The sequence below is a fragment of the Camelus dromedarius genome, chromosome 14, assembly GCF_036321535.1.
Source record: "Camelus dromedarius isolate mCamDro1 chromosome 14, mCamDro1.pat, whole genome shotgun sequence".
Classification (NCBI taxonomy): domain Eukaryota; kingdom Metazoa; phylum Chordata; class Mammalia; order Artiodactyla; family Camelidae; genus Camelus; species Camelus dromedarius.
Genome location: NC_087449.1, coordinates 28,409,759 through 28,430,552, shown reverse-complemented (window position 1 = coordinate 28,430,552; position 20,794 = coordinate 28,409,759). Strand labels below are relative to the sequence as shown.

The following is a 20,794-nucleotide window of genomic DNA, read 5'->3' as shown; positions in this document are numbered from 1 at the left end:
AAATATTTGTTAAATGCATGAAGTACAGATTTAAAATATCTTACATGTTGATATGCTATGGTAAAGAATAATATATTTCTGAGATGATATTCAAGAAAAACAATAAGAAATAAAAATATACAACCTTTAGTAAGTTAAATTTTTTAAAAATCAAAATTACCAAGATTTGTATTCACACAGAACCCAAGAATCTTGCTTTCCTGATTTTCTTGATCTCTCCTCCTATGAAGCTGGTCTACTACAGGCTCTGTCTTCCTCCTACCAACTAAATGTGGAATCCACCTACTACTGTTAACTGTCCAGGATTGTGTTCTCTGCTTACTTCCTAAGTGAACTCACCTATTCTCACTGCTTCAACTATCACCTTTTTGGGTGACTGAAATCTTTACCTCTGGCCTAGACACCTCTGTACTCTGGTGCTATGTTCTCAACTACCTTTGAGACATACATCACTTCAGGCACACTCAGGAATGTCAGAGGACAGGAGCTTCAGGTAGAATATAACACCACCCACTGCCTCTAGGTAGAATATAACACTGCCCTCTACTTAAGTAGCAAAAAAACCATAGGAATAAAATCTAACCAAAAAAACAGTCTTTAGTAGCATACAGAATTCTCTGCATTCCCTGAGGAATCACTTTCTTTCATTACAGAAATTAGGCCTATGATGGTAGGGAATTTCAAGGTCTGAATTATGGCTATGTATTCTAATTAACAGTATACTCTTGCACTATCAGTTTCACTTCAACCACTGAATTATTCCCAATATCGTAGTAGAGTTTTATTACTTTCAAATTGAATTTAATCACTTGGGGGGAAAATACAAGAAATTATAGGAGGTTTTCAAATTAAGTTTCTGAAGTAGGATAGTTTATTTTTAGAAGAAAAATATCTCTCAATTTTTTCTTCATCACTGGCTCCCAAATAACTTACCTGTTTCTTGAACCATTTTTCTTCATACTCACTAATCAATTCATTATTATTCTAAGGACTTCTATAAAGAACATTTTTTTACTTCTCTAAAGATCCATAGTTGTCTGATGAAATGAAAACTCAGAATTTAGGACAGGCGCCAGATAAAATTCTTTATCCAGTTTAAGTAAACCATGTATTTTTAGAATTTCACTCAGCAAAAATAAAAAGAAAGGAAATTCTAAGAGAAAACCATGTGGTTATCATGGCTTTAGAGGCAGGTTAAGCCTCCCAAGGCAGTATGAGGTCCTGGGGCTTGGGTAGCACTAAGAAAACTCTTAGAGTCAGTGCTCTTCAATATAAAACGGTTACTAAGGAACCATGTTATCCTAGTCCTGTGTTGCCTTTTAAGATGAATGATTACTACACATTATGTATCAAAGAAATTTCACTGCTGTTTCTTTCTCACAAATTTTTTCTCTATATTAAGAGTACAAATGAAATACATCTAGGATAGGTATCAAGAACCCATGTCTGGCTGTCCCCAATTCTCAAAAAAGGCGCAAAGTATGCCCAAAATATCAACAAATCCTGTCACCATTCCTTTCAAAACATATCCAAAATCTGACCACTTCTCTCCCTCTCTTCTGCCTCCATAATCTCGTTCCAGAATTACTGCAAGAACCTCTTAAACAGTCTTCCTGATTCCACCCTTCCCCGACTACAGTCCACCCTCCACACAGGAGTCCCAGTGACCACTACAAAACACATGAGTCAGACCAAGTTACTCCTCTGCTCAAAACCTTCTCATGGCTTCCCACATCACTTGAAATAAAAGTCAAGCCCTTAAAACGGTTTAGAAGACCTTTCACAGTCTGGACCCTTTCACCTCAACCATCCTGCCCTCCCTTACTCCACTCTGCCCCAACATTTCCTTGCGGTTCCTTGAACACACCAGGCACATACGCTCACTTCAGGTCCTGCACACTTGCTGCTTTCTCAGCCTAAAAGACTCTCCCTCCACATACCCACAGGACTTGCTCCGCTGCTGCTTTCCAGCCCCTGTGAAGGGAGGCATTCCCTGACAAATGAACACACACTAGTACACCTCCACTGCCCAGCCCTCTCATCTACCTCTAACCTGTTTTTATTTTTCCCCAACATGCTCATCAATGCTTCACATAATGTATGTATGTTTATTATTTGCATTAGCTAACTAGAATGTTAGCTCCAAGAAAACAGACTCTTTTGTTCCTTGCTTATTCCCCGGCAATAGAACAAAGAATGGCAGATTAGCAATGAATATTAATAAATACTCTTCACATGAACAAATTAATTAATCTTGTGGTAGTTTCTTATTCCAAACTAGATGCAAGCTATTCTTCCTTCAAAAGGCATACTACTGTATTTCTACTTTTCTAATGATAAATCACATTCCTTGTATTAAGAATCATTTTGTATTTATTTAGCATCCTGAAAATATCAAGGCCATGTATCACTGCTTTTGGCTCCCATGTATCTAACATCCTTTTTTTTTTATAATAGGTACTCAGTGTGTGTTCATCTGAATTCGGAGTCATACTTAGAGATACGTGTACAATACACCTATGTCTGTTGTGCTATCCTTTAGCAAACAGCCCAAAACAAATTCTTTTTTTTTTTTTAACGTTAAGATTTTTTTTTTTTTTTTTTGGTGGGGCGATAATTAGATTTCTTTCTTTATTTTTAGAGAAGGTACTGGGGATTGAACCCAGGACCTTGCGCATGGTAAGCCTTCGCTCTACCATTCTTAAACTGCTAAAGAACATTCTGCCTTTATAATCAACCAGCAAACTAAATGCAAGTGAGACAGAAGAGGGCATGTAGCCTGGCTTAGAGATGTCTGACATTCAATTTGTACCTATGTGGAAACCACAGAAAACATTCTGAATGATGCTAAAGCAAAAGATTTTTAGAAGATAGTGATTACTGCTTGGGAGAAAGCTATTTCAGCTTGATCCATTAATAAATTCTACCAAAAAAAAAAGCCACACAGCACACAGTTTAAGAAATAACCAGAAAGCAAGATAATATGAAGGGGTTTTTCTCCCTAAAAAAAAAAAAAAAAAACTCCAGCATCACTTCTAGAATACCCAATTGACTCAACATTTTTACACAGCTCATTAACTGGTATTTTTAATGATAAGCTTAAATAACTAAAAAAAAAAAAGATTAAATTATGAACAATATGTTGAAAAATATGCCTTGAGGTTAAGTCTTTCACCAAATCACTCAAAATTAGAAAGTTCAATACGAAAAAGGTTAAGCCTTCATCATTAACAAAAGTCAACTATACACACCAATTTATTCTCCAAGACTAGCAGGATTTTACTTTTCAATCAAATCCTTTGAAAAGTGACAGCAATCAAAATAGCTGACAGGCTAGAACTCTCTTTTTCTAAGTACAAGAAGTAAGAGCATTAAAAATAAGTAATATAGTAAAAATAATGTCTTGCCTTACGCAATCTCCGCTCACCTGAGGTATGAGTCTATCCAAGGACTCGGCTCGATTTCCATGAGAAGGATGTGTAGATAACCATTCTGGCAACTTGGGATGACCATGGATGCTGTCTGCAAATTCCATCTGCTGCCAAAACACTGAACTGGCTCTGACGTCCACACAAGCCTAAACCCCCAATTAATAAAGCACAAAATGAGCTTAGTTATGAGGACAACTTTTTGAATAATTTACCTTTATGTCATTACATGTTTTAAAGACATTTTTAATCATCATTTTAATACAAGTAGAATATGCTCATTGCTTTTTTAAAAAAAAACCTCAAACAATATGGTATAATCGAACACAAAAAGAGCCTCCCCCCTTGCCCCTCCTACACAACATTTACAGTAATATCACTCCCAAAGAAATCCCACTCCCACTATTTTCAGTATGTTAGATATTAAGAACATGTATCAAGAGCAAAAATCTTCCACAGAAATTAAAATTTTTTGTTTTCATAAAAAGATTTTAAAATCTAACCTGTTATTAAACTGTACTAAAGAAGTTTTATTCTTAATCTATACCACTAGAATAATTAGAAGACTTCAAATAAATATAATGAAAAGACAGTTATATTTTTAACGTGCACATCAATTTGTCTACTTTTCCTTAATGTATTTGCCGAGGAACACATTTAAGTCACTCAAAATATCTTATAAAAGTGTTACTCTCTTTAAAAAAAAAATAGGGTACATAGGCATTGTGTGTATGTGTGTATGATTCCATCATACTCATACACATATATTTAGCTATGCACAGAACACTTCTGGAAGGCTATTTAAGAAACTGTTCATAGTTGCTGCCCTAAAAGTATAACCGGGGTATTTGATGGTGGAGGAGGAGCAGGACTTTTACTTCTGAACTATATTAAAGTATATTAATTTTATAAAATTTATTTCTAAATCCTACCTAAAGTGACTTAATAAATATTACTATAAGCCTGTTCAATTTTTTCACATTTCTTAACTTACTTTTTCTATAAAAAGCAACTGAGGAAAAAGTTGATTATATTTTATTTCCCAACTAGTTCTATTTTTGATTAGAACAATTAAGAAAAAAATTACACTGTATCAACTAGAATGTGTTATCAAAAGCCTTAATGTGCTATGAGCCTTAAAATAGTGCAACTGTGACACACAAAAAGGCAAAGAAAGAACATCATATGCCAACTTAGCCAGTCAACATCCATACCATATCATTTGTAAAAAAAACACCACTGAAACCATTTTCAAATACAGGGAACATGAAAAAAAATTAAACAATTTGAAATTCAGGTAAATTTTAGTCAATGTTTAAAGCAATACAATTCTTTTTAACTGTGGTAAAATACACATAACAAATTTTACCATCTTCACTATTTTTAAGCCTACAGCTCAGTAGTATTGTGTGCATTCACACTGTTGTGTAGCCATAACCACCGTCTATCCCCGTAACTCTTTTTATCTAGTAAAACTGAAACTCTATACCTATTGAACAATAATTCCCTATTTTAATTCCCCCCACCCTAGGCCCTAGCAACCACCATTGTAATTTCTGTCTTTATGACTCTGACTACTCTAAGTACCTCAAATAAATAGAATCACACAGTATTTGTCTTTTAGCAACTAGCTTGCATCACTTAGCATAAGGTCCTCAAGGTTCATCTGTGTAATAGCACAGCACAGAATTTTCTTTTTAAGGCTGAATGATATTTCAGTATATTTAGATACCACATTTTGCTTATCCATTCATCAGTCAATAGACACTTGGGTTGCTTCCACATTAGCTACTGTGAATAATGCTGCCATGAACATGGGTGTACAAACATCTTCTCAGCTTTCAGTTCTTTGGGGAATATATTCACAAGTAGAGTTGCTGGATCATAAGGTAATTTTTATTTTTTAACTTTTTGAGAAACCACCATACCATTTCTACAGTGGTTGCACCATTTCCATCAACAATGTACAAGAGTTTCAATTTCTCCACATCCTCGCCAATACTTGTTATTTTATGTTATTTTGATAGTAGCCATCCCAATGGGTGTGAGGTGGTATCTCACTGTAGTTTTGATTTGCATTCCCCTAGTGATTAGTGATGTTAGGCATCTTTTCATGTGCTTATTTCATATTTCTTCTTTGAAGAAATGCCTAGTCAAGTCCTTTGATCATTTTTGAATTAAGTTTTTTGTTGTTGTTGTTGAGTTTGAGAAGTTCTCTATATCAGATATACGATTTGCAAGTATTTCCTTCCATTCCATGAGCTGTCTCTTTTTACTCTGTGGATGGTGTCTTTTGATGCAAAAATATTTTTCTTAATTTTCATGAAGTTCAATTTGCCTATTTTTTTCTTTTGTTAACTCTGCCTTTGGAGTCATAGCAAAGAAATCATCATCAAGTCCAATGTTGTGAAGTTTTTCTCCTATGTTTTTTCCTAATAATGTTATTGTTTTAGGTCTTATACTTTGGTCTTTGATAAATTTTTGTATATGGCATTATATAAGGGTCCAACTTCACTCTTTTTGTATATGGATATCCTGTTTTCCTAGCATTATTTCTTGATTAGACTGTCCTTTACCCTTTCCCATCCTTGACAAAAAATCATTTGACCATATGTGTGAAGATTTATTTCTGGGCTATCTACTCTATTCTATTGGTCTATGTGTCTTTTATGATAACACCACAACATTTTGATTACTACAAATTTGTAGTAAGTTTTGAAATCAGAAAGTAAATCCTCTAGTTTTGTTTTTTCAAGATTGTTTTGGCTATTCAGGTTCTTTAAGACTGCATATGAATTTTAGGATGAGTTCTATTTCTGCAAAAAAAAAATGTTTTTGGAATTTTGATAGGTGTTACACTGAATCTGCAGATTGGTCTGGGTATTGATATTTTAACAATATTAAGTTTTCCAATCCATGAACACAGGATGTTTTTTCATTCATTTATGTCTTCTTTAATTTGTTTTGCAAATGTTTTATAGTTTTCATTGTACAAGTCTTTCACCTCCTTGGTTAATTTCCAAGTCTTTTATTCTTTGATGCTACTATTAATGGAATTATTTTTGTAATTTCCTTTTCAGATAGTTCACTGTTTACATATAGAAATATAATTGATTTGTGTGCGCTGACTTTATATCCTGTTACTTTGCTAAATTCATTTATTAGTTTAAACAGATTTTTTTTTTTTGGTAGAGTCTTTAGGGTTTTCTATATATATGATCTTATCATCTGCAAACAAAGATAATTTTACTTCTTCCTTTCCGATTTGGATGCCTTTTACTTCTTTTTCCTACTCTGGCTAGAAACTTTCAGTACCATGTTGAACAGAAGTTAAAGTGGGCATCCTTGCCTTGTTCCTAATCTTAAAGGAAAAGCTTTCAGTCTTTGCTGCTGTGGGTTTTTCATATATGGTTTTTATTGTGTTGACGTAGTTTCCTTCTACCTCTATTCTGTTGAGTGTTTCTTATCATCAAAAGGTGTTGAATTTTGTCAAATGCTTTTTCGTTTTTTTCTTTTTAATTGAAGTACCATCAGTTACAATGTGTCAATTTCTGGTGTAAGCACAATATCCCAGTCACACACATACATACATATATTTGTTTTCATATTCTTTTTCATTAAAGGTTATTACAATATATTGAACATAGTTCCCTGTGCTACACAGCAGACACTTTTTTTAAGATCTATTTTTATATATAGTGGCCAATTTTTCTGCATCAATTAAGATAATAATATGGCTTTTCCCCTTCATTTTGTTGATATGGTGTATGACTTTGATCAATTTTTGTATGTTGAACCATTCTTGCTTTCCAGGGATAAATCCCACTCGGTTATGGTGTATAGTTTTTTTTAACATGCTGCTGAATTCAATTTGCTAGTATTTTCTTGAGAATTTGTACATCAATGTTCATAAGGGATACTAGTCAGTAGCTTTCTTTTCTTGTAGTTTCTTTGTCTGGCCTTCGTATCAGAGTTATACTGGTTTCACAGAATGAGTTAGGAAGTGTTCCTTCCTCTTCATTGTTTCAGGAAAATTTGAGAAGGGCTGGTATTAATTTTTCTTTAAACACGTGGCAGAATGCCCTTGAGAAGAATGTGCATGCTGTTGTCTGGGGGCAGAGTGTTCTGTATGTCTGTTAGAGCTAGCTGGTATACTGTATTGTTTAACGCCTCTGTTTCCTTATTCATTTTCTGTCTGTCTGTTCAATCCATTATTGTAAGTGGGGTATTGAAGTGTCTATTATTGTAGAATTTTCTATTTCTTCCTTCAATTCTGTCAGCTTTTGCTTCATGTATTTTGATAGCCTGTCATGAGATGCATAAATCTTTATATCATTATACCTCCGTGCTATATGAAACTATTATTATTATATAAAGTCCTTCTTTGTCCCTTGTAATCTTTTTTGATCTAAAGCCTACTATATCTGATATTACTATAGCTACCCCTACTCTCTTTTGGTTACTATTTTCATGGAATATCTTTCTCTGTCCTTTTACTTTCAACCTGTATGTGTCTTTGGATCTCAAATTAGTTTCTTATAGACAGCATATAATTGGGTCATGTGTTTTTATCCATTCTGGCAATCTCTGTCGTTTGATTGAAGGGTTTAATCCACTTAAAATCAGAGTGATTACTGATAGGAGGCATTTACTTTTCTCACTGTGCTCATTTGTTTTCTGTATGTCCTATAACTTGTCTCTTATTTCCTGCATTACTGTCTTCTTTTGTGTTTGATTTTTTGTAGTGAAATGCTTAAATTCCTTTCTCATTTCCTTTTATAGCATATTCTGTAACTATTTCCTTTGTAGTTACCACGAGGATTACATTTAACAACCTGAAGTTATAGCACTCCAATTTGAATTTATATCAGCTTATCTCCAATAACATACAACAACTTTGTTCCTTTCCAGTTGTTGTTAACAAAATTATATCTTTATACATTCCAAGACTACAAATATAAACTAATAATTCTTTCAAATGCACTAGTCTCCTAAATTACATACAAAACAAGACTTGGAGTTACAAAGCAAGGTTACAGTAATACCAGCTTTTATACTAATAGCTGTTTTTTTCCTTCAAATGTCTGTCTCTTCAATCACGCAGAAAACAAACAAAAAAGTACAGTTACAAAGCACTGTTACAATAATACTTTTATACCTGCCCATGTTTTTAACCTTTAAGATCTTTATCTCTCCATACAGCTCTGAGTAGCTGTCTAGTACACATTCACCTCCCCTTGCAGGGCTCCTCTGCGCATTTCTTGTAGGGCAGGTCTAGCGGTCATGAACTCCCCCAAACTTTTGTTTAACTGGCAATTGTCTTCATTTCTCCCTCATTTTTGAAGAACAGTTTTGCAGGATATAGGATTCTTGGTTAACGGTGTTGTTGTTGTTGTTGTTGTTGTTGTTGTTGTTGTTGCGGCTGCTTTCCTTTTAGCACTCTGAACATATCGAGCACTGTCCTCTGGTTTCCAAAGTTTCTGGTGAGAAGTCTGCTGAAAATCTTATTAAGTGTTCCTTGAATGTGATGAATTGCTTCTGTCTTGCTGTTTTCAAGATTTGCTCTTTGTCTGTGCCTTTTAAAAGTTTGATTATATGTATCTCAATGCGGCTCTCCCTGGTTCACCTTACTTAGAATTCAATGAACTTCCTGGATGTTTATATTTATGTCTTTCTTCGTATTTCTTCTAATATTCTCTGTCCCTTTTCCTCTCTCTTACCCTTCTGGGATTCTCACAATGTGTATGTTGTCTTCTTGATGGTTCCCACAGGTCACTGAGGCTCTGTTTACTTCTCTTCAATCTTTTTTCTTTCTGTTCCTCAGCCTTAATAATTTCCATAGTCCTATTTTTAAAGTTCACTAATTCTTTCTTCTGCCTGCTCAAATCTGCCTTTGATTCATCTAGTGAATTTGACATTTTCATTACTGTGTTTTTCAGCTCCAGAATTTCTTGCTGACTTCTTTTTTAGGTTTTCCAACTCTATATGGATATTTCCATTTTGCTCACGGTCACTTTCTTGACTTTTTCCACAGCTTCCTTTAGTTCTCTGAGTATCTTTAAGACAATAGTTTTAAACTCTCTGTCCAATATATCTGCCATTAGGTTTTCTTAAGGGACAGTTCACATGAATTTATTTTTTTCCTTTGAATGGGCCATACTTTTCTGTTTCTTTGTATGCCTTGTGCTTTTTATTTAACACTGGACATTTGAATCTAATAATGTGATGACTCTGGAAATCAGATTTGACTCCTTCCTTAGGGCTCACTTTATTATTATTATTATTATTATTATTATTATTATTATTAAATTATTATTATTATTATTATAGGCTCTCTGTGTGCTGAGGATCCACCTGAGTGTAAATTTAACATCTTCTCAAGTTTTTTCTGAGCATATATGGTTGCTTTCTAAATTTATCCATATATGTATCTGTTTTTAAATGTCCTAGTCTTTAATATCTGGCCCTCAAAAGAAAAAACAAAAAAATGAAGGAGGGACGGGACTGGACATTTAAATCCCCTGGAAGTCACTTCAGTCAGATGGGAAGGGACTTGCAAAATGTGGGGAGGTGCAACAACAATGGCTGCCCACCTCTTTGCATCTGTGATCAAAAGCAGCATTCAGTGATCAGAGCAAAGATCCCTGGTATTTGCAGGACAGGGTTCTTTTTGCTCAGTTTCTCCCTAGGGAGGGAAAGAGTTAGACCACACATCCAATGTTCTAACTTTTCCAGGGCTGCCTGAGAATTGGCTTCTGTTTCATCTGTCTCAGAGCACTGACAAAACCCAGCATACACTAGATGCCTGGGAACCAGTAAAATCCAAGACGACAGCATGACCCAGCACATAAGCAGTCACCACAGCCCCTCCTCCCAGCTCAACACAGAGTAAGTAGGCAAAAAAATTCCCAGATTCCAGCTTCTCCTCCCTGGGGAGGGAGGGAGGTGAACCACACATCTCATGTTTCAACATTTCTGGGAGCTGCCCAAGGGACTGGCTACTGTTACACTGTCCCAGATCGTCAACAGGCTCTGACATACTTCAGATGCCTGGGGACCTCTAAGACCAAAGACAGGGGTTTGGACTAGCCTGAATATTTGAGAGGTTCCCCAAAACCCCTGGCTGAGCTGATTGGTAAGGATCTTCTCCAGTATGAGGCCAGTCCATGAAGATTGGAAAAGGTGGTTGTTTTTCCTAATGTGAAGCTACTAATATAAAAAGTTAAAAAAAAAAAAAAGGAAGAAACAAGGAAAAACATGGCAAATGAACAAGTTACATCTCCAGAAACCAACCCTAATGAAACAGATACACGATTTACCTGACAGAGAATTCAAACTAACCATCATAAAGTGGCTCACCCAGGTGAAGAAAACTGCACAAATTGCAACCAAGAGATAGAAAGTATTAAAGAGTACCAAACAGAAATCTTGGAGCTGAAGGATACAATAAACAAACTGAAAAATTCATTACAGGGGTTCAAAATCAGACTAGATTAAGAAAGGATCAGTGGACTCAAAGACAAGTCAATGGAAATTATCCAGTCAGAGGAGCAAAGAGAAAAAAAATTATGAAAGAATGCAGAAAGCTTAAGGAATTTATGGGATATAATCCTGCAGCAGAACAATATATACATTATAGGAGTCCCAGAAGGAGGAGAGAGAGAGAAATGGGGCAGAAAGCTTATTCAAAGAAACAATAGCTGAAAACTTCCCATTTCTGGGGAAAAAACAGACATCCAGATTCAGGAAGCCCAACACATTCCAAAAAGAAGATGAACTCCAAGAAATCAACACCTAGACACATTATAATCAAACTGTCATAAGTCAAAGACAAAGAAATAATTTTGAAACCACCAAGAGAAAGTGAATCAATATATAAAAGGGCACCCTATATGTAAAAGGACTGTCAGTGGTTTTGTTCAGCAGACATCTTGCAAGCCAGAAGGGAGTGGGATGATATAGTTAAAGGGCTGAAAGAAAAAAAAAAAAAAAGGCCAACTAAGAATACTATAGCAAAACAATCCTTCAAAAATGAAGTACAAAGATTTTTTTCAGACAATCAAAAACTGAAGTTCATCATCACTAAACTTGTCTTACAAGAAACACTAAAGAGTTCTTCAAGTTGAAGTGAAAGGACTATAAACAGGAAAATGAAAGCACTGAAAGTATGTAAGTCACTGGCAAAGGTAAATATATAGACAAATACAAAATACTATAATGTTGCAATAGTATCACTTTATATCTAGCATAAAATATCACTTCAAATCTAATATAAAAATCAGTAGGGTTAAACATAATGATAACTATAAGAATATGTTGATGGATATACAATTTAAGATATGTAAACTGTAACAATAATATAAAGTGTGTAGGGGGAGAAAAATTAGAAGTGTTGAGTTTTTACATGCATTTGAAGTTGTTATCAACTAGAAGATGTCTTATGTAAGCCCTACAATGACCACAAATACCTTAGAGAAGATATACAAAAGAAAAAGAGAAAGGAATCAAAGTACATCAATAAAAAGTATCAATGAAACAGGAAGACAGCAATAGAGGAAAAGGACAAAAGTACTTCAAGACAGAAAACAATTCACAAAATAGCAACAGTAAGTCTTTCTCTGTCAATAATTACTTTAAATGTAAATGCATTAAAGTCCTCACTCAAAACATAAAGAATGTCTGAAAGAATGTACAAACAAGATCCAAATATATGCTATCTATAAGAGTCACTTCAGATTTAAGGACCCAGATAGGCTGAAAGTGAAGCACTAGAAAAAAATATTCCATGAAAATGGTAACCAAAAGAGAGGGAGGGTGGATATACTTATTTCAGACAAAATAGGGTTTAAGACAAAAACTATCACAAGAGACAAAAAAGAGCATTATATAGTGATAAAAGGATCAATAAGCCAGGAAGTTATAACAATTTAAAATATATACACATGCAACATAAGAGCACTTAAATATATAAAGCAAATACTGATAGAACTGAAGGTAGAAACAGTAATACAATAGTGCAGGAGACTGTAAGACTATACTTTCAATAATGGATAGAACATGCAGAGAGAAAATCAATATGGAAACAGTGAATTGAACAAAATGACAGACCAAAATGATCCAACAGACAGATGCAAAATATTCCACCCAACATCAGAATACACATTTGTCTCAAGAACATGTGGAACATTCTCCAGGACAGAACATGTTAAGTCACAAAACAAGTATCTTTTCCGGCCACAATGAAATAAAACTAGAAATCAATAACTGGAAGGAAACTAAATATTCACAAATGTGTGCAAATTAAATAACACATTCTTGAACAACCAATGGGTAAAAGAAGAAATCAAAAGGTAAATTAGAAAATATCTTGAGACTAACAAAAACAAAAATACTACATACCAAATCCTACAGGATCCCACAAAAGGACTATTAAAAAGAAAGTTTATAGTAATAAACATCTACATTAAAAAAGAATATCTCAAATAAGTAACCTAATTTTACACCTCAAGGAACTATAAATAGAACAAACTAAGCCCAAAGTTAGCAGCAGTTAGAATATAATGAAGATTATAGTAGAAATAAACAATAGAGAAAAGAAAAGCAAGAGAAAAAAACCCAATGAATTCATCCAAGAGCTGATTTTTTTAAGATAAGCAAACTGAAAAACCATTTGCTAGACTAAGAAAAAAAGAAAGTCAAATAAAATCAGAAACTAAAGAGAAGACATTAAAATTGAAGCCACAGAAATAAAAATGATCCTAAGAGATCATTGTGAATAGTTATATGCCAATAAATTGGATAAATCAGATATGGATAAATCCTAGAAATATACAGCCTACAGAGACCAAATTATGAAGAAACAGAATATATGAACGGACCCAAAACCAGTAAGGAGATTGAATCAGTTAAAAAAAAAAACAACATCTCCCAGCAAAGAAAAGCTCAGGACCAGATGGTTCCACTGGTGAATTTTACCAAACATTTAAACAAGAATTAAAATGAGTCCTTCTCAAATTCATCCAAAAAACTGACAAGGGTATACTTCTAAACTAATTTTACAAGGTCAGCATTACCCTGATACCAAAGCCAGACAAAAAACACTTTAAGAAAACTACAGATCAATATTCATGATGAACACACATGCAAAACCCCTCAACAGAATACAAGCAAACCAAATTCAATAGCCCATTAAAAGAATAATATGCATCATGATCAAGTGGGATTTATCTCTGAGATGCAAGGGTTGTTCAACATACAAAAATCAGTTAATGTGATATAGTGCATTAACAGAATGAAAGATTAAAAATAACATGATCATCTCACTAGGTGCAGAAAAAGCACTTTAAAAAATTCAACACACTTTCATGAAGGAAAAATATCAACAAACTAGGAACAGAAAGAAATTATTTAATCACGATAAAAGCTATATATGAAAAAAAAAAAACAGTGAACATCATATTCAACAGTGAAAAACTGAAAACTTTTCCCCTAAGATCAGAACAAGACAAAGATGCCTACTCTGGACATACCTATTTAACACAGTACTGAAGTCCAAGCCAGAGCAATTATGGGGGGGGAAAAAAGAAAAGAAAAAAGGACATACAATCAGAAAGGAGGAAGTAAAATTATCTCTGCAGATGACATGATCTTACATGTGGAAAACCCTAAAGGTGCTATAAAACTTTCAGAATGAAATGAATTCACTAATGTTGCAGGATACAAGAATCATTTGTTTCTATATACTAATGACAAACTATCCAAACAGGAAATTTAAAAATAATCACGTTTATGATAGCATCAAAAACAATAAAATACTTAGGAGTAAACTTGATAAAGGAAGTCAAAGAATTATACAATAAAAAGTATAAAACACTGATCAAAGAAATTAAAGAAGATACAAATAAATGGAAAGACATCCCATGTTCATGGATTGGAAGACTTAACATTGCTAAAACCCCCATAGTACCCAAAGGAATCTACAGATTCAATATAATCCCTATCAAAATTCTAATGGCAATTTTTACAGAAATAGAAAAAACAATCTTAAAATTCATGCAGAACCACAATAGTCCCCAAATAGCCAAAACAAACTTGAGAAAAAGAACAGAGGTAGAGGCAACACACTTCCTGATTTCAAAATACATTATAAAACTACAGCAATCAGAATGGTATCGGCATAAAGACAACCATACGGAACAACTGAACAGAATAGAGAGTATAAAATAAATTCAGGCAAATCTAGTCAGATGATCTTCAACAAGGGTACCAAAAATAAGAATATATAAATGGGTAAATGATAATTTCTTCAACAAATGGTATTGGGAAAACTAGATATTCACATACAAGAATGAAATCGGACCCTTACCTTACACCATAGACAAAAATCAACTCAAAATAAATTAAAAACTTAAACATAAGACTTGAAACCATGAAACTCCTAGAAGAAAATATAAAGGAAAAGTTTCAAGACACTGGTCTTAACAATGATTTCCTGGATGTGACACCAAAATAGCAGGCAACAAAAGCAAAAACAGACGTGTGGAACTACCGCAAACTAAAAAGCTTCTGCACAATAAAGAAAATAATTAACAAATTAAAAGACAGTCTACAGAATGAGAGAAAATATTTAAAATCCACATATTTGATAAGGGATTAATACTTTTAAAAATTAGGAAATCCTACAGCAAAAAGTCAACAGCAAAAAACACACAAATAGCCTAATTTTAAAATAAAGGTTTAGCCTATCACAAGCATAGCTCACTAGCCTCATTAAAAATATGGGAAAGTAAGGAATCTGTGTTTATCAAGTGTCTAGAAGTACATAAAGAAAGAAAGGATGGGACACTTTCTAGACAACACTTCTTTTTCAAAATAGAACTAGTAATGGCCATAGCTGTCCAAGGGAAACATAAGAAAATATGTTTCAGTGAAATACACTGGTCCTGGAACACTCTGAGACACTATGCTGGGATAATGGGAAGAGCACAGGTTTCAGAACCAGAAAGACTGGGTTCAAAATACCAGTCATTTATTTTATTTAATTAATGATCACTTATATGACACTATGTGCCAGGTATTAACTCAATCTATTAACTCATTTAATTACCATAACAGCCTCATGAGGTAAGTTACTATTATTGCGCTCATTTTACAGATCAGATAAAGAAATGAGGGCCCACCAAAGTCAAGTAATTTGCTAAGGTAATATAGCCAGTAAGTGACAGAGCTACAATCTGAACCCAAGGAGACTGATACCAGAGTTTGTAACCTTGGGCCAATTATTTAGTCTCCAGGAGTCTCAGATCTATCTGTAAAAAAACGAAAATAAAGGAGTGGATCATTGGGATTAAATGTGGTAACTCTTGCAAAGTAGCCAGCCTGGAATCTAGGACACAGTAGACACTATTTTTACTCTTCCTTTCCCCTGGTGAGCAAGCAGAGGCCTATGATTATTGCAGGATGCTCAATTTGGTCATAAGTGATAAAGTCATGAATTTACAATTAAAAAAGAAACTAGCTTAATTCAGCCTATAGTATTAATATGCATAAATATGCATTAACAGATATATAATTGACAAAGAATTTACTACTATTCAATTAAAAACTCAGTGGGATATGATATTCACAAAAGTATAATAGTGTAAGAGCTGTTCTTACAATTTTAACATTTCCCAATGTCAAAACAATGCTAGAGATAGGTCTAGACCTAGTATACTCTACCTGTAGCCAAAATTTTCATTAGAAGTACAAAGATGAAAAGTTTCTCTGAATTTTGCTCTTTCTATTCACTTACACTCTCCAACCAAAGTCCTGGCAGCCATCACCCTCTCCAAGAGGCAAATTCTGACATTAGCAGTTCTGAATCTTTCCTCAGAATGCCATTAACACCCTACACTTGTCCCAGTCATTCTGGCATTCTCTCTTGTCTTCCATGTAGACATGTGGTAGATAAAAGAGCCATCTGAGATAATACTGCAAAGGACTGTGGCAGAAGGGTAACTGGACTCCCTGAGGTAGGTGAGTACACTGAGGCTATTTTAAAATGAGATCTAAAAGAACCAAAACAGTTATCAAAATGGTCATCTTAGGGGTAATACTACAGAAGGCCAAAATTGTTCCTAGCAGGTTAAAGTATTACAGAAAGTCCCTCTTCAGATAAGAACATACCTTTATTTGGGGGGCGGGGGGGCTTACGATCTGTGAGCCCTTGACAAGTTACTTGTTTTCTCTACCTCTCAAGCTTTATCTGTACAGTGAGGATAATAATCATACCTGCACTTCACAGGGTTGCTATGAAGGATAAAAGAGCGTATTTAAAACACTCAGAACACACGCAGCACATAAAGAAATGTTAACTATTGTTATTACCATTTTTGTCAAAATCATCCTCACTGTTATCAGCACTACTGTTACCACCGTCGTCGTCATCTACCAGGAAACTGGTTTACTGCCGTCTCTCACTTTCACAGGTTCATTTTCCCAACATGGCTGACAGCATCGGTTGTTAAAGCTCTCTTTACTTTATAACCCACTTCTTGTCTAAACATTTTTCCAGTCAATAATTTTTCCTCTATCCTGAAGTTTTATCGTAAGACTTAGCACTAGTACTGAAATCACAGCAACTAAAAAGTTAAAATGAATAAATGAATACAGAAAAGCTCATCTCATTTCTGTAGGTGAAAAACTGGTTCAAAAATGAGATGTAAAGCATAATACACGCATTGTGTAAGTTTACTTCCTAACACACCTAGTAAATGAGATGTTCTCCTCATTTATTATTTTTTCTTTCTTAAATGAATCACTAAACAAAGAACCTCAGATAGTAACCCAAACAGGACACAAAGTCAGTTTGCTATGATGAAGGCTCAGATGAGTCCTGAATTCTAGCCATGGCTCTTGCTACTAACTAGGTATATGTTATTGGACAAACTGTTGTTATCTATTTGGATCTGAATTTCCTAATCTGTAAAAGGAAAAGGTAGATTAGATTATCTCCAATTTTCCTTCCTGCACCAAAAGTTTGTGATTCTATAACCTACTATTTTATAGAAAGTTTAGAATTTTCAATTTTCTCTTATTTCTGCAGTGAAAGTAGATTTCGCTTATTACCCCTTTCTCTCACTAGATGGTGCTATCTGCACATTCATTCAGGCTACCGGAAGAAACCATCCAGCAGTGTCTCTCAAGGGGGGCACTGACAAGCTTTTGGGCCTGGACAGTTCCTCCCTCTGGAGGGCTCTCTAGGTCACTATGGGATATTTAACATCCCTGCCACCACCAGTAATGCCCACCTCTCCAGTCACTGTGACAATCAAAAACTGTCATATACAGTGCCCTACTAAGAGGCTGTCCCTCAGCGTAGAACCACTAAAAGAAACTTAGTTTTTTCATATTATAAAAAACAGATGCTCAAAAATAATTCATGATTTAGCTGTCTGTGAAGTCAAATAAACAAAAGTCATTCCTGTAAATGACTGTAAAGTGTCAAATTCTCCTTATAGTAACAAATGAATACACACACAACAAAATCAAACATTTCACAGGACATCTTTTTGTCAGCTGACAACTGGACAGCTAGTTGTTATTCAATGCTTAAGTCACACCTCAGTCCTACCAGCTTTTATATCTGTCATTGATTATTTACATAATGATAAATATAAATGAAAAATTAAAACAACTATAAGAATGTAAATATACAAAATAAACGCACTCACAGCCCACAGCAGAGCAGACGTAGAGTGCTCTAGAGAAGGCAAACTGTCTATTTTGAGAGAGGCCTCGTGAGTAACTTGATTTTAATAAATCTTCCATATTCTGTTTAGCCCTTGGCCTTAAAAGCCCATAAATCCAATGAGACAGCATATGAGCAATAGATCTGTCTCTCAGGAACAGCCCCCATTAAACAAGCTCACAAGACTGACATAAAATCAGAACGCCAACGTACTAGTTTACAGCAGTAAGTGTAACTACCCAAACTACAAGGGTACAGGGCACTTGTGTCCTCAAGTCAGTATGTTCTCTCCCTCAGGGGCATGGTACAGAGAATGCCAAGCTTAATCAAAAGGCTGCCTAATAAGGACAAAATTAGGAGTAAGAGAATTCTGTTATGTGATCTGAATACTAAATGGTAAGAAGTTAAGGGAGTCTGATGCATCAGTGTCCAAAAAGAGGACGCAAGCCACAAATAAGAATCAAGTGGATATCCAAATTAACCTCTGAAACAGGTACCATCATTATTCCCATTTTTCAGAGTAGAAAACAGACCTGAAGAGGTTAACTGATTGGCCTACAGTCATGCTGAGGAGACCAGAGCTCAAACCACAAAAAGTCCTTAAATCCTTAAAATTGCTAATGAGCAGTCTCTACCTACCTTCCAGTTTTATCACTTGACATCAGTGCCCTTGAAATCTATCTGCATTTCAGCCATACAGAATTTTCAACTCCTGGACTAGGCGATCATTTCTCTTGCCTTTGAACATTGCTGCCGCCATGCCAAAAACACCGCCATCAGCATCTTCACCAGGCTAATTATCACTTGTGTAAGTACTGTGATCGCTACTTTCCAGTAAATGGTAGGCACACACTAAATATATGTTGAACTAATAAATGAAAATCAACACAACAGATCAGAGAAAAGCTATGTACATCAATTTAAAGAGAGCAACACCTGGGCCTCAAAGATTGGTCTCCTAACTGCTTGTATTAACCAATATGAAAAAGAATTTGTCAATCAGAAGTAGGGGGTTAGTCAGTCCAGAAATGGAAGAATTTGGTGGCAGATGCTGGCCCATGTCCATCTAAGTCTTACCTTGATAAAGTGAGCATCATAGCTCACTGGACCTAACTCTTATTTGCAGCAGGGTAGAGGATAAAATCAGGCGAGGATGATTGAGTCAATGAAAACTACAGTGAGGTTGGTGCATAAGTCCATGTAAAAGATGCTGATAATAAAAATGAAAACATAATGAGATATACTTTATGGACAGAACTACCAGGACTTGGTGAAAGATTATGTGTAAATGATAAAGAAGAGGGAAGTACTAAGGAAGACTCCAGATTTTCTCCAAAAGCAACTGAACAGAAGGTGGTATAATTTTGGAAAAAGGGGGACTAGAAGAGAAATAGGTATAAGGAGAAATCAAAGATTTAACATTGAATATATTAAGTTTGAGATACTTGTGAAACAGAAAGAGTAACAGGCCAACATTTGAATACAAATGATTAGAAGATTCATGCTCTTAGGACTTTAACTGTGTGACTCTATGATATAGGCCCCATTATTGTTTCTTTCACACTGATGAGGATACCTGAAGTACAGAAAGGACAAACAACTTGCCCAAGGTCACAAAACTAGTACTCTCTCGGGCAGAGCAGATTCTCAACCTTAGGCAGTCTGGTTTTAGAGCTCACTCATTATCAGTACACTGTAGTGCTTCTTTGGCAGCTGATTAACAACACCCCAACACACACACACACACACACACACACTAAGGGGACTCCAGAAAGGTTCAGTACTTGGTTTCACAGACCTTGTGAAAAGTTTCTTAGTGCCTTCTTATAAAATAGGGACAGAAAATCATGAATCACAAATTTGGAAATCTGCACTCCCATCCATGAGAGTAACTAGTACTGGACCTGTCCTCCCAACATGAACAACTATAAAATTGAGCAGAATATATGAGGCACATGTTTTCAGGTACTAGACAAGAGGCAGGATAAGCCTGTGATCCCAGAGAGAAGAGAAACATGTAAGTGATCCCTAGATTTGCCCCTGCTCTCTGCCCGGGGGCAGTTGCCTGACCACAACACAGGGAGGTAGAACCCAAGCAGAGCATGATGAGCTTGGCTGAGCCAACATGTTAGAAGACAGAAGTTTAAGGCTGTAAGAGTGGCTGGAATTGGTCGGGCAAGGTATCAGAAAGCAGCTTGCCCCAGAAATTGGTGCAGAATTTACTCAGTGATTCTGCAAATTGCATTTTGTCAAAATTTAAAATGCTTACTCTGCAAAAATATCCCTGTTAATAAAAAGAAAAGATGAGCCACAGATGAAGAAAAACTATTTTCAAATTACATACCTAACAAATGACTATATACAGAATATGTAAAGAACACTCTAAAGACAACAGTAAGAAAACAGACTAAATATTTTATAAGAAATCAATAATGTCTAAACATAATGAATCAATAAAATACAAAATAAATGCATTATGTAGGAATATAGAGGTAAATATGAGCTAAAAGAAGTTATGATTTTCACCTCTGGGGTATAAGGCTGAGGGCAGTGAGGGCTGTTATTTTCTATTATGAGTTTATAACACTAAATGACTTTCTATGTTATAATTAAATGTGGACCTACACTCACAAAT

The 20,794-nt window shown here is 35.0% G+C and overlaps 1 protein-coding gene across 11 annotated transcripts in view; it reads right to left on the bottom strand.

The window, feature by feature from the left end:
- OMA1 (OMA1 zinc metallopeptidase) overlaps window positions 1-20,794 on the bottom strand; it is a 53,646-nt gene that overhangs the window by 11,512 nt on the left and 21,340 nt on the right. For 10 of the 11 annotated variants that reach the window (XR_004140785.2, XR_004140783.2, XR_004140784.2 and 7 more), the window contains exon 8: window positions 3,428-3,577. Coding sequence is in view for 6 of the 11 variants with exons in the window: in XM_064493534.1 (XP_064349604.1) it covers window positions 3,428-3,577 (150 nt within the window). In the remaining 5 variants the exon portion in view is untranslated. Of the gene's footprint in view, window positions 1-2,908; window positions 3,002-3,427; window positions 3,578-20,794 lie in introns of those variants that run through there. The other variant, XM_064493535.1, reaches the window with a different exon arrangement.